Consider the following 14,852-nt stretch of genomic DNA (forward strand, 5'->3'; position numbering starts at 1 on the left):
TTGAAAATTGATTTTTACAGCTATACGTGGGTGCCTCTGAGAGAAAAAGTTGACGAAAATGCAGCTAGGGTCATGACGAAGGTCCTCCTAAAATTGGAGTGACATGCGTGCTAATTTGTGGACGTGCATCAATTACATTCACGTACACACACACACACACACACACATCCTGCCTTTTATATATACAGATGCATAGTAGTAAGTGTGCATATGTGTGGAAGTATATGTGTGTGCATGTACATGCGTGTGTGAACATGTGTAATGGCGTATGTGTGGATGTGTATATGCATATGTGTGTGAGTGCACGTGTGCGCCTGTATGTGTGTGCGGATGTGCATGCATGTGTGTGTGGTGTGTGCATGCGTGGGTGTGTGATAGGGTGTGAGGGGCGAGATGACAAATGTGTGAGTGCGTTGGTGTTGTTATAAGTGTATTTGTGAGTGTCTGTGTATATGTGCGTATGAGTGGGGGGAATCTGTGGGTGTGTGTGGCTGTGTATGAGTGTATGGAGATGTGTGTGGCTGTATATATATGAGTGTGCTTATAAATGTGTGTATGTGAATAAAAAAATTAAAAATACAAATTAAAATGAAAATAAAAATGAAAACATTGAAAAATAATAATGAAATTAAGATTATCTAAATAAATAACAGAAATTAAATAAAATAAAAAGGTGTGTGGAGAATGTCACTGAAAGGAGGGGTTTGTGTTGAGTAGAAAAGGGGTTTGAGTCAGGGTTAGGGTAAAAATGTAGTGCTGTTCAAGGTGAAGTCTAGTGTTGGTGGATTTATGGTGTTCTTACATAGACAAATGCCTCGTAGGTGTTTGGTGAACTGGTCAGCTAACCAATGGCCCATCTGACCAACATGAAGTTTGAGGAAGTGTAGGAGAAGGAGTTGCGGATGTAGAGGGTGTGCTGCTTAGAACATTTTATTTTATTTAATTTCTGTTATTTATTTATTTATATACTGTTTTATTATTTTTCAATGTTTTAATTTTAATTTTTATTTTAATTTGTATTTTTAATGTTTTTATTCACATACACACACTCACACATATACCCACACATTCATACGCACACCACGAATACATACACACTAATAACAACACCAATACACTCACACACTTGTCATCTCACCCCTTACACATCTCACACACACATGCACATCCATGTGCATACACACACATCCATGCATGCACACTTATGTGCACTCACACATGCATGCATGTACACACATCCACACACACACACATGCTCTTACACATACTCACAATCATACGTACACATACACACACATATATACTCCCACACATTTACGCCCACTACTATGCATATAGATACACACTCCCATACATGCCTGCCCACACATATACTTGTGTATACGCACACAAAAACCCCCACACACTCTACCTCACCCCTCTTTCTCCCTCTCATATATGCATACACACACATGGATGCACCTATACCTCCAAACACAACACATATGCACACACATACACACATCTACATACACTTCCACACACACTCACACACACACATAAAGAGAGAGAGATACACAGAGCAACACACATGTGCACCCATACACACATACATACACACACATTCCCACTCCGGCCACATGCAAACACACACACACTGCCACACCTACCTTTCATGACTGCCGCTGACTTGCTATTGACCACTCCGTCTGCGCACACATGCAAACACACCTTTCACGACTACCACTACACACATGCTACTACATACACACACCTACTGACCATCTTCACACTCTCCTGTCCCTAAAAAATGCTTTCTCTATCTCCTTCTACTTCTACTGGTCATTTCAGAAATGTAACTCCACATGGGCCTTGATGATTTTCCTTCTCTTTCTTTAGTCTTTTCCCTTTCTCCTTTCCAACAAAAGGCAATGCTTGAAACATTAAAAACTCCCTCCTTTCCCTGTCTTTCAAGCTAATATAATTCTTCTGCATGTCCTCATGTTCGGTTTTTTTCTTTTTTCGATTTTTGGGTTGTTTGTTCATTGAATTGACTATTTATTGCATGCTCACACAGACAGTTCTCCTCCTTCTGACTGTTTTGGAGCACCTGATTCATGGATTTCTTACTCTACCATTGGATTATGTTACCTTTGAATTCATTCAAAGTATGTCATTTCTGCATCTTTTCATGTTGGCTAAATATTTTTTCATACTATCTCTTAAATAATCCTTACTTGTTCATGATGCGCCTGCCCATTCCTGTCCCCACCACCAATTCCGGATATCTTACTTCTCTCACTGGAAACCCCCTCCCTCACTGGTGGTCTCCTCTATCATACCTGCAATCTCACCTCTCTCCCCCTCTCTCTCAGGACTAACACAATCAGTTTAGCAGCCCACCTACTTAACCTAACATTGGCACATTGATATTCACATTTACAATTCTCCAAACCAGATCTCTATTTGCACACTGAACCTGCTCTACACGCATGCATTTTTCACACTTGGGCATTTCAACAAGCCACTACCACTAAACATCCTAACCACACGATAGCATATGCACCAAAAAATATACAGAAATGCTTAAATAATTTCAACACAGCATAATATGCTTACGAAATACTTCCCTCTGTTTTATGAAAGTATCTCCAAAAATGAACAAATTTGCTGTCGATCCAAGAGACATAACTTACCTTTTAAAATACTGAGTTAACATCCCCTCCAAGTGAAACAAACATTCACTCTTAATTCTTTTATTCAAACAATCTTTTTTATTAATGGTAGACATTTTGTAAACAAACCTGATAATTGCTGAGTTTGGTGATGATCTCTTAATCTAAGCTTGGCCAGATATCTTCCCCTTAGCATGGAGATAACAAAAGACTATTAACTGGCAATATGCAGGACTGCATAAAACCTGCTGTTTTGTACAAGTTTTGGGAAATACTTGTTGAAATGGTAAAGTGCAACCCCACCTGCTTTTTGTTTTGTGCAGGCATCTTCCCACTTTCTATGGCCAATTTTATATCCTCACATCCCCCACTTCTATTTTCCTAACCAATGTACTTATTCTGTAGCCTCTTATCACCCCATCATCTCTCTTACTCACTGTGCTATGCCATGCCAACACTTAGAGGAAAATACTTGATTTGTATGCAGAAAGGAGATACTCCCTTCTCTATACCTCCGTCATCTATATCCTGCCACCTCTTCTTTCCTCAAATCTTGATGCTTGAATAAGGAGGGATTGTAATCTGATAACCTTTACCCATCCTCAGAGATTCTCCTATTGTCACACTTTCTTGAACATATTACCTCAAGGATATGCTCTGGACCCTTCATCATCATCTTATTCCTACTTCACACACTGTTCTATCCTGCTGTATATACTTTGGGGTAGGACTGCATCATCTTCTACCCCCCCCCCACTGTTTTATAACTTTCTAATTCTCTCTTTTATTAACACCCTGACCCCACTTTTCACTTTCCCCCTTCCCTAATATTGTCCCTTTTTGTCTCTTTCCTATCACAATCTCTCAACAATAAACTTGTGTAACTCCAGTAAGAACTATCTTGGACCCTAATGAACCATCCAACTCATGCTAGCATGGCAGATAGACTATCCCACTCCATCCTTGGGTTCACTTACTCAGTATATTCCATCACTATTACCATTTTGTCCTTGCCTCTCCTTTACATTAATCCCTGACATAACTCTCCTCCTTTTCTTCTCTCCTCTCTCCATTATTCCCACCCCAACACTGACTCCTCTTATTTTTTCCATCTTCTCACAACAGTAAATCTTTTCCACCCATCATGGGGCTTCTCTTTTGGTTTGCAAGCTACAAGGTGATGTCCTTCCCTCACCCCAACAGTTCTAGTGCCTTAAAAAGCAAACAGTATACTGTGTAAGTGATTGGTAATTGGTTTGAATAGCACCAATGCACAACTTGAGAGAACTTTTTAGTCTTGCTCAGGGTTGGCCAGCCTGAGGCCCACAGACTTTTATCTTGCAGCCTGCTTGATACTTTCTTGAAATGGGTTTATTTAAACAAACAGTTTTAAAATTTTATCAAAAATTAAAGATTGTAATGAAAAGGAAAAAAGAAGATACCACTGTTTTTGCAATCATAATATTTCATGTTGAATCAACAATCATCCATGCATTATTGTAATAATAGCATGAGAAAGCAAAATGCTTTCAATTCTGTCAGTGTACAAGTGGCCCTCAAAAAACTTTCTGTGACTAAAGTTGCCCATAATGTAATTTGAGTTGGCCAGGCCTGGTCTTGTTGATAGTAAGGCAACCTCTATGACGCTGGTGCCATGATAAAAGGCACCCAGTACACTTTGTAAAGTGGTTGGTGTTAGGAAGGGTATCTTGTCATAGAAACCATGCTGAAATGTGACATTGGAGGAAGACATGATCCTTCAACCTTTTGAAATCTTTTGAACCATCCTACTCATGTCAGCATGGGAAATGGACATAAAATGATGAGGGGAAGGATAATAAATTTAAATATCATTTATCTCATTATAATAAATTTGAATATTTACTATTTCATTGTCGTAGTCCATTATAATAGACTTAAATATTTGATTATAATTTATCTGGATATTACCATATTTTAACGTGTATAAGGAATCCTATTTTGTCAAAACTTAGGTTAAAAAATATGGGAGTTTCTTATACATAGATAATATTATAATCCCTTACAAAACCTTTTTTCCAAATTTTAAGCCCCCAAAATTAGGGGGTTCCTTATACACGAGGGTTCCTTATACATGTTAAAATACAATATATTTCCCAGTTACATATTGTTTATTTGTTCTTTCAAACCTTTCAGGAACATCAAGTTCGGAAGAAATTCGTCAATGCCTTGTATGAAAGGTTCCCAGACTTAGGTTTACATTATGTAATTGGTGGTCAGATTAGTATTGATGTCATACCTGAGGGCTGGAATAAAAGTTACTGCCTGAAATATGTTGAAAGAGATGGTTTCAAGACAATACATTTTTTCGGAGACAAGACACAGCCAGTAAGGAAAACCATTTTGATATCTTGATTAATTGTTGTTGTTGTTGTTTAGCCCTAGGTCAGCCATGAGTGATCTGATTTATGATGAGAGCTAATCAAGCCAAGACTGTTCCTACCTTCTTTCAGGTCTTACATTATCTTGGACGAGGTGCAGATGTGGCTGTGAAGTAAGAAGTTTGCTTCTCAAGCACATGGTTTTGAGTTCTTGTGCTACAACCCCAGACTGACCAAAGCCTTGTGAGTGGATTTGGTAAAGAGAAACTATGTGGAACTCAATCGTGTGTGTGTGTGTGTGTATGTGTGTGTATATGTGTTACTGTCAACTTGTCTTGGCATTGCATAATAGTTACAAACGAGTGTCAGCATCATGCAAGCAATGTCCTTTGTTCCCCATTTTGCATGGAAAACATGTCTTGTCATGGGGAAAATATTATCTTAACTGGAAACAGTTGAGGGTTAGCAACAGGAAGAGTGTCTGGCTGTAAGAATTTACCTCAATAAATTCCATTTGACCCTTGTAAACATGGAAAAATGGACAGGCGTGGCTATGTGGTAAGAAGTTTGCTTCTCAATCACATGGCTCTGTGTTTAGTCCCTTTATGTTGTACCTTGGGTAAGTGTCTTCTACTCTATCTTCAAGCTGACCAAAGCCTTGTGAGTGGATTTGGTAGAAAGAAACTGAAAGAAGTCCTTTGTGTATGTGTGTGTATATGTGTTTGTCCCTGTAACTTAGCAGTTCAGTAAAAGTTATTGATAGAATAAGTATCAAGCTTAAAAAGAAAATAAGTAATGGAGTCGGTTCAGTTGACTAAAAACTCTTCAAGACAGTGCTGTAGCATGGCCACAGTCTAATGACTGAAACAAACAAAAGATTAGTTTAGTGTAGTTTGGCTGTCCTCCTGGATGCTTCAATGATTTCATGTGAGTATGCTTTTCAATGTCCTGAATGACTGAATGTTACATTCCTGTTAAGAATGGTTCTGAATGTTACATGGAGAACTCATTTGAGCAACGAGAAACTTTATCAAGATCTACCCAAAGTGACTGAGACGATTCAGCAGAGAAGAATGAGAATTGCTGGTCATTGCATCAGGCATCCAGAAGAACCTGTGTGTCAATTGAAGAAAGAATTAACAGGAAGAGTAAAAGATTAAAATGATGATGATGATGATTTCGATATCTAATGTAACTCATCTTTTTTAATACTGTAGGATGTCATTTGATAGGAATGTTTTTTGCTATTTTTGCTGATCAAAGGACTGCTTAAAGTCTTTATTGGTTTGTATTGTTGTCGTTTAGTCTATTGTTACTGTTCTTGAGTAAATCTACATTCATGACATTCCATTAGTGATACAGGTATCTAGGATTAAGTTGCTCACTAATGTTTTTCTTTAATTGGGTGAGATCTAGCTGTTATTTCTAATAGAGCAAACAACTAAATACGTATACACTCCCTCACTGGCTTCAATCAAATTAAGTCGTTGCTGTCATTTCGCTAAAGTCAACTCCAACTGAATAGTTGTTCCAACCATGACCATCCTGTCACTTTATGGATATCCAATACGTCTTTTCTTCCTTTTCTTTAAAGATGGGTGTGTTTTGAGGGTAATTTGGCTATTACTTTTGGCAAGTTGAGCAACCAAGCAGAGACTCCTTCTTTTGTTATTATTGTTGATGAGGTGTAAGGCAGCATGCTGGCAGAATTGTTACTGCACCAGGCAAAATGCTGCTAAGCATTTTGCTCATCTTTGTGTTTTGAGTTCAAATTCCACTGAAGTTCACTTTGCCTTTCATCCTTTCAGGGTCGATAAAATAAGTACTAGTCAATGTAATCAACTTACCTCCACTCCTGAAATTGCTGGCCTTGTGCCAAAATTTGAAATAATTACACTAGCCAACAAAATTAAATGCATTATACTCATTGTGAATGCAAACCAATTTTTTAAAGCTAATTTTTCATGCTGATTTCAAAATTTCACTCCATTTGTATGCCGCACTTATCAGTTTTTCAGTAGATAGATGCAAATATTTACATATTTGTATATATGAAATCATTAATGTAATAAATAAGGACATATTATATTTAGAAAGTAAATGAGTTTATTGAGTTAAAAATCATCACTGTCATTCTACAAAGAGTGAATACACAAAAATGGGTCAGACAAAACAGACAAAGAACAACAGAGTTAGAAACATTGTGATTTGGATTTCCTGCAGTGTTCTTGATCTGGTTGATCATGGTAAAGTGTCCAGCAGTAGTCAGCCAGCAGACTGTCATTCCAGAAGCCTTGGCATTGTTTGTCCATAGCACTAATGTCCTGGTGAAATCTTTCATGTTCATCTGACACTGCTCCAAGGTTATCTGCAAAGAAATACAGATGGGAGTCCAAGAAGTGAACTTTCAGTGACATGCGACATCCCATTGATGAGTAACATTTCAGAAGATTCTTGATGCCATCCTTGTAGTCCATTGCCCAAGAAATTCTCACAGATCCAGTTGAAAGCATTCCAGGCAGGCATTTCCAGTTCGTCCAGTGTTGTCTTGAAGTTGACATCTTTGAGTACTTCTCTTTCAACTTCGCCTGTGTGATTTTGGGAAACTTTTCTACAATATACTCAAACCCTCTGGCATTTCTCTTCCCTAGTGTCTTTACAAACTGTTTCATCAGTCCAAGCTTTTTGTGCAAAGGATCATGATTTTGTGATAAACATTTGAAAAGTCCATTATGTTACTGCAAAAGCAAAGCAAGCCTTCAACAGAAAAACACATTTGTAGAACCACATTTCTCAGCCGAAAATAAGTTATACAAACACTGTGCTCTAGCAAATACTTCTCCTTCAGTCTTGATGCCAACAGTTCTCTTTATCTTTTGAGAGGGATAGTCCAGCTTGGGAAAATTTCTGAGGTTCAAAGCTATCGTCATCAGCTACGTAATATTCCTTAGCAGCACTATCATGACAGTCAACATCATCATATGATGTTTCAGTACCATCATGTGGTGGGGTCTCGTTGCAGAATCCAAATTGGGATACACAATTTTGTGTTTCTTTTTCACAGAAAATCCTGTGACATTTACTTTGCAAAAAGTGGTGCCCATAACTTGTCCATAACAGTCAAAGTACAGCTTATAAATCTTCTTGATTTCTGGTATTATTGTATGTTTTTGAGCTTTCACAATAAATTATCCATAGACATAACAAAACACATCAGGATGATTTCTACACTGTTTTGACATTGTTAACACTGTAAAACAAGTAAAGAAATAGATACAAACAGTTATACTTATATTGTATTTGAGTTGATGAAATATTTCATCAGACCAATTATGACTGGACAATTTGAGATGTTGAAATACTTATTTCATGAGATAAAACTTGATTGGTTAATTTAAGATGATGAAATATTGCATCTGAACTATGCAGCAATGAATAACATAGTTTATTTTAAAGGTATGTTTCCACGATGTAAATGGAATACATGCATACATATCATTAATTGGAATTTCTATATAATGCTAGAACCAAAGAACTTTCTCATCTTGAAAACTGTACATGATGTCAAAAAAACTAACTGCATATTTGGAATCAGCATTAAAAACTACACTAAGTCCACCTTGACATATGCTTGATGAAAAATACTTGTTGACCAGTGTAATTATTGATGAGGTTTCTTTGTTCTTTCATTAGTGGAAAATGGAGAAGTTAACAAGTTAGCAGGGATTGCAGTTAGGGGTTTGAGCATCTGTATTAACTTAGGATAGACAGGACACAACTAGTAATATGCTTGCTTCTGCTGCTGCTACTATAGACAGGGCTACTGCTACTATTACGACTAAAATTATTACTACTACTTCTGTTACTACTACTACTACTACTACTACTACTACTACTACTACTACTACTACTACTACTTCTTCTTCTTCTTCTTTTTCTTCTTCTTCTTCTTCTTCTTCTTCTTCTTAGCCCAGATATAAGTAGTAGTTAAGATGTACACTTCACAACCCCATATTCCTGGGTTTGATTTCACCCTGTACTGTAGGTGGAACTGTCTTATACATTGTGAGTAGATTTTAGTAGATGGAATCTGACCTAAAGTCTGTTGTGTGTCTGTGTGTGTGTGTGTGTGTGTGTGTGTGTGTGTGTGTGTGTGTGTGTGTGATATTTCATCAATGTATATTAGCAAGGAAACCAATGAACGTCATATATAATGGCTCGGGAAGGCCATTAAGCCACTAATGAACACATGCACTGGTTGTATTTCACTTCCTCTTATTATTATTATTATTAATCTACGAGTTAACATTTAACCAACTGATTGTTTGATTAATCATTTGGTTAATCGATCAATTAGCTAGGTTTCTCAGTCCTTTTGTCACCATTTGCAACCTTATCAATGATATGCACTCTCTGCTGAATATCTGCTTCAAGTGTGTTTGTCTCTAAATTTAATGATATCCTCATCATCATCATCATCCTTTAACATCCATTGTCTATGCTGGCATGGGTTGGACAGTTTGATCAGAGCTGGCAAGTTGGGGAGCTGCACCAGGTTCCAGTCTGATTTGGCATGGTTTCTGCAGCTGGATGCTCTTCCTAACGCCAACCACTTTACAATGTGTGTCGGGTGCTTTTAATGTGGAACCAGCAACATGTGTACATTTATGTGGTACTGGCACGTGTACTTTTTATGTGGCACTGGCACAGGACTATATTTATATGGATGTAAGAATATAAGAGAAAGAGGGGAGACAGAGTGTGTGTATGTGTGTGTGTGCATGTGTGTGTGTGTGTGTGTGTGTGTGCGCGTACATGATTGTCCCTGTATCATGGTGTGAATTCTGAAGAGTGTGAAGGAGAACATGTACGTGTGTATTTCTGTCAAAATCTGTTTCAACACATGAACTCATGTCAAGAATCTCACAAACCAAATACAAAATTGCAATAAACGGTACTTTGTTCATTGCACAAATGATCTCTTGTCACTCTCATTATCAAAAATGCAATGAGCCAATAACTGATTTGTATCTGGTAGAAAATTTTAGCAAATGGTACAAATATATGCTCACTTACAGAATCATGTATTAAAAACAGATTCACTGAAACATACTGAATGCAACATGTATTTAAAAGCAATATTGTAATGGGCTATAGGATAAATTTGTTAATTTTTTTCTACTTGACATCCCAGCATCACATGTTTTAAAAGGGGTAAAATTTATTCTTCCTCTGCAACTTTTGTTGTAGAGGAAGAATAGAGCTAAAAAAAACTCACCAAAAACACTACAGTAAAACTAGGTTCTGTGGAACAGTGTTGTGTGTGGTCAATTGAAGCACTTTGTGTTGAATTGATGTTTTTTCTTTCTTTCTTTTTGTCTTTCCTCTATTTTTTCCCTTGTTTTTCTTTCTTCATTCATTTTTGTGTTTTCTTCGATTCTGAATTTGTATTTTAATGTGGTTCTTTTTTTTATCATATACGTATCATAAAAAGAAAATTGATTAATATGAAAATTTTTATGTTAATTTAAGTAACATTGGGAAAAACGAGAATAAATGAAAAAAAATTATTTGATAGCCCAATATCTTTTCTTGTTTCTTTATTCTCTCTCTCTCTCTCTCCCATCAGGGTGGCAATGATCATGAGATATATGAAGATAAACGCACTATTGGTCACATGGTGAAGAATCCTGATGATACCATACAACAACTTAATGAACTATTTTTGGGATGAAAATTATCTATATATTTTTATTTGAATTATATTTTTATTATTTCAATTATTAGTGGGCATGTAAAAAAAAAAATACAAAGAAAGTTCTGGAAAAATGTAATGAAGATAAAAAAAAAAGAAATACAACTAACAAGTGAAGGAATATCTACTTCAGTGAGGGTCACCAAAGGATTTGGTTTGGTTTGGTACAACTGATCACTGCTTGGGTTGAAATCTGTTTACATGATTGATGGTTTATCTCTGAATTTTGGTTTATATTCTAGGCTGGAATGACTGTCTCAGTAATTTGTGTTTTGGTTCATCATCAATTAGAGTTCTCTGCAAGATTGTATATGTGAAGGTTTATAAGGTTTATATGCATGCATGCATATATATTATATAAATATAATATACATATAGAACAGAATTATATATACATGCATATATATTTCGCTTAGGCATTGTGAGCCTAATAACCTGGTGTAGAACTCAATTTACATAGGCTTCCGAATGATGCATTGAGTACAGAATGGTTAGGAAAAAATAAAATGACAAAGGAATAAACGATTAACTTTATCATCATCATATTTGAGGCTCTGGTGAAGTTATAAGGTGTTACTCAAACACTCAACTATGAGTCCAGTGCATCTTATAGTAGAAACAGCTGTAAGCTAATTAAGTTCATAAGATAATTGTTTATTCCTTTGTCATATTATTTCCTTGTATATATATATATCATCATCATCATCATCATCATCGTTTAACGTCCGCTTTCCATGCTAGCATGGGTTGGACGACTTGACTGAGGACTGGTGAAACTGGATGGCAACACCAGGCTCCACCGGAGCAAGCACATAAATGTGCAACAAGATGGAAAAAAGAGTAATATATATATATATATATATATATATATATATTAGACCAGTTTGGGCTATCTCTAGTTTATATTTTAAGTTTTCAATATTGTATTGAAATTTTCAATTTCAATAACAAACTTTTACTCTACAGTATTGGCATTCTGAGAAAGAGAGTAAAAAAAGAAAGGTGGGGCAGGCAGCAGGCTTGCTGAAAAGATAAAAACCCTATCTAGATTCCACAAACAACCAATAAACCTCAACTTCCATTTCTGAATCCTTACCAGTCTGAAGATACACATTACAATAGAAACCACCCATCACTGAGGTATTGAATCTACTCATTCCAATAGCACATACATAAATAAAACAACAACAACAACAACAAAAATCAGAAACTTGCTGCAAGGTGAGCACACAGCAGGAGAAATCTTCAGAGGAAGAACTCCCATCTGACAAGTATTTCAGCTCTTACTCCTGACACACTATGGGAGTCAGGCCATGACCCCTAGGTGTTCTGCTGCTTTCCAAAATCCTTTCCCCAGCATTCTTTTTGTGATCTTGTGTTCCCAGGTCTGTGTTTCAGACTACTAGGCCATGCTAACCACTGAAGGAACCAGTTCTCTTCTTCCTTATATTTCAGATAAATGGAATCTATAACTTGATCCATTAGTCATTTCTCTTTGCCCATATCCACATTGAGCTCTTTTCAGCAACATCAGATAAGCATTTGATTGTGGCAGTACTGCAACCTTTGATACCAAACTGTCCAAATAACTGGCAGGTTGATGCAGCTATGAATCCTTGTGATCCAACTTCAACTGGTTTCACAATACAATGGTAACCCTCTCTCCCTAGCTGCTTTACCAGCTCACCATATTTGCTCATCTTAAAGATGTGCTGCGAAACATTTTCCAAAAGGCAGTAAATACTATAGAATATCTAATAAACACAGAGTTTCCATATAAACAATAACAACAATAGTAATCAGAATTATAGATCAATAAATAGTAACAATGTCAACATAAGCAAACGAACCATAAGTAACCCAACTAGGCATCAGGATAGGAACTATGGTTTGATAACCTATAAATGGAAGCTACCTGAACAAACTCCTGCATTAACCTGGAAGTGGAAGGTGTGAGTCCTAGAAAGTGCAGTACTCAATGTTTTTTATGTGGGTAAGAGTAATAACTAAGAAGAGAGACAGGAGAATTTAGAAATCACCTCTAGTGAAGATGAAGTGGAAACTATTAATGGAAGTAGTAGAACTATCAAAAGCGATTGTGTAAGGAACAGGGTTTGCCTGCTTTACTCTAATTGTAGGTATAAAATTATTGTATACAAATGTAAGGTTACCTCAAAGACTTATTGGAGCTAGCTCACATTATATCAAGCAATGATCCGCCAATCATTTAAATTCATTTAGAAATAGGGACAAAATGTTCACCACTAGCCTTAGTAAACTAATTTGGGCACTAACAGATAGTAACAAAGTATATTCAGTTGCCTTGGAAATAATTAGTAAGGCAAAACCTTATAGAATAGGTGATAACAGATGTACTTTTGTGCAGAAGAAATGTACCAAATTTTCATTTCTAAATTTACTCAAGACAGGAACAGGCTCTAAGATATCCACACTTGAGAAAATGTATGTTTAAGCAATTTAAATAAACACAACTCACCATATATAGTAACTATGCTAGTTACAATAATGATTATAATAATTAATGATATTTATACTAATACTATTACTAATAATCCTTTCTACTATAGGCACAAGGCCTGGAATTTGGTGGAGAGGGATAGTGAATTACATCAATCCCAGTACTCAACTGGTACTTCGTTTATTGACCCCGAAAGGATGAAAGGTAAAGTCAATCTCGGTGGAATTTGAACTCAGAACTTAGCAGCAGACGAAATACCGCTAAGTATTTTGCCCAGTGTGCTAATGATTCTGCCAGCTTGCTGCCTTGATACTACTACTAACAATAATATGAATTGAGGGTATAAACCCAATATAAGTAAAATATCTCTGAATAAATAATATACTCCATACAGTAACATGTAAACAAAACTTCTACAATTGAAATCCAAATAAACATTTTAAAACCATGTTTCATCTGTGATAACAGCAGAGGTGATTATAAACCCAACATTCCATCGAATATAAAGAGTAACGCTATTACTTCCAACTGAATACTAACACAGGACGCTTGTTTGAATCAGTTCACTTTGAAAACGTTGTGAGTGATGAACCCTTGATGAAATTGCAACGACTAGAATGCATAATTGCATACAAGGCAATGTGCAGTCACTGTAGTTGAAACATGCATAGGTCAGATGTATATGCCGTAGAAAAGTTTTTGGATGTGAATAAATCTCCACCCTTCCTTTCATTATCAAAGTTACAGCATCGCTTTACTGGCACGTGAAAAAACATTTGAGCGAGGTTGTTGCCAGTGCCACTGGACTGTCTCCTGTGCAGGTGGCATGTAAAAAACACCATTTGAGCGTGGCCGTTGCCAGTACCGCCTAACTTGCCCTCGTGCCAATGGCACGTAAAAGCACCCACTACACTCTTGGAGTAGTTGGCGTTAGGAAGGGCATCCAGCTGTAGAAACTCTGCCATATTAGATTGGAGCCTGGTGCAACGATCTGGTTCGCCAGTCCTCAGTCAAATCGTCCAACTCATGCTAGCATGGAAAGCGGACGTTAAACGATGATGATGATGATGATGCGTATATATATAATATATCTATACTATAATGGAGAAAGCCACTTATCAATTAGGTATGTAACAATTACTAAAAGTACTAAAAGAAAGCAATTATTAAAGGGTTGACTGTCTGGAAATATTTTTATAAATTCATGTCTTAGAAATTTCCTATAATTTCTATTTCTCAAGGTTATTGAATTTTTAAACTCCAGTTTGTTGCAAATTTAAATATTCATTGCATCCAATTCATCACAAATTTAAATATTCATCACATTCACTGCAGAGTATTCCATTTTCATTTGCAAAGTCTCTCACTTTCTCTTTTAATGTTTTCATTTTAAGTTTTAATTTGCTATTTGGAAAACTGACAGTTTATTCTATTAATGTATACATAATGTAAAAACATTATTTATTGAATGAAAATTTCTTAAAATACCTGTATAATTTTTGTAAAAAAATTTAAAAGTGATTTTGTTATTATGGCTGTTTGGAACGTTGTACGCCTTACAATGATAACTATCCAGACCAATTTTAGCCATTTTCCTCTTTAAC

The 14,852-nt window shown here is 36.3% G+C and overlaps 1 protein-coding gene across 1 annotated transcript in view; it reads left to right on the forward strand.

Moving 5' to 3' along the window:
* LOC106878409 (uncharacterized) overlaps positions 1 to 14,852 on the forward strand; it is a 48,474-nt gene extending 33,622 nt beyond the window's left edge. Inside the window, exons 6-7 of the mRNA XM_052976464.1 lie at positions 4,830 to 5,021; positions 10,644 to 14,852. Of these exons, the coding sequence (XP_052832424.1) occupies positions 4,830 to 5,021; positions 10,644 to 10,748 (297 nt within the window). The 3' untranslated portion in view covers positions 10,749 to 14,852. The remainder of the gene's footprint in view (positions 1 to 4,829; positions 5,022 to 10,643) is intronic.

This window comes from Octopus bimaculoides, chromosome 24 (genome assembly GCF_001194135.2).
Source record: "Octopus bimaculoides isolate UCB-OBI-ISO-001 chromosome 24, ASM119413v2, whole genome shotgun sequence".
Lineage (NCBI taxonomy): Eukaryota > Metazoa > Mollusca > Cephalopoda > Octopoda > Octopodidae > Octopus > Octopus bimaculoides.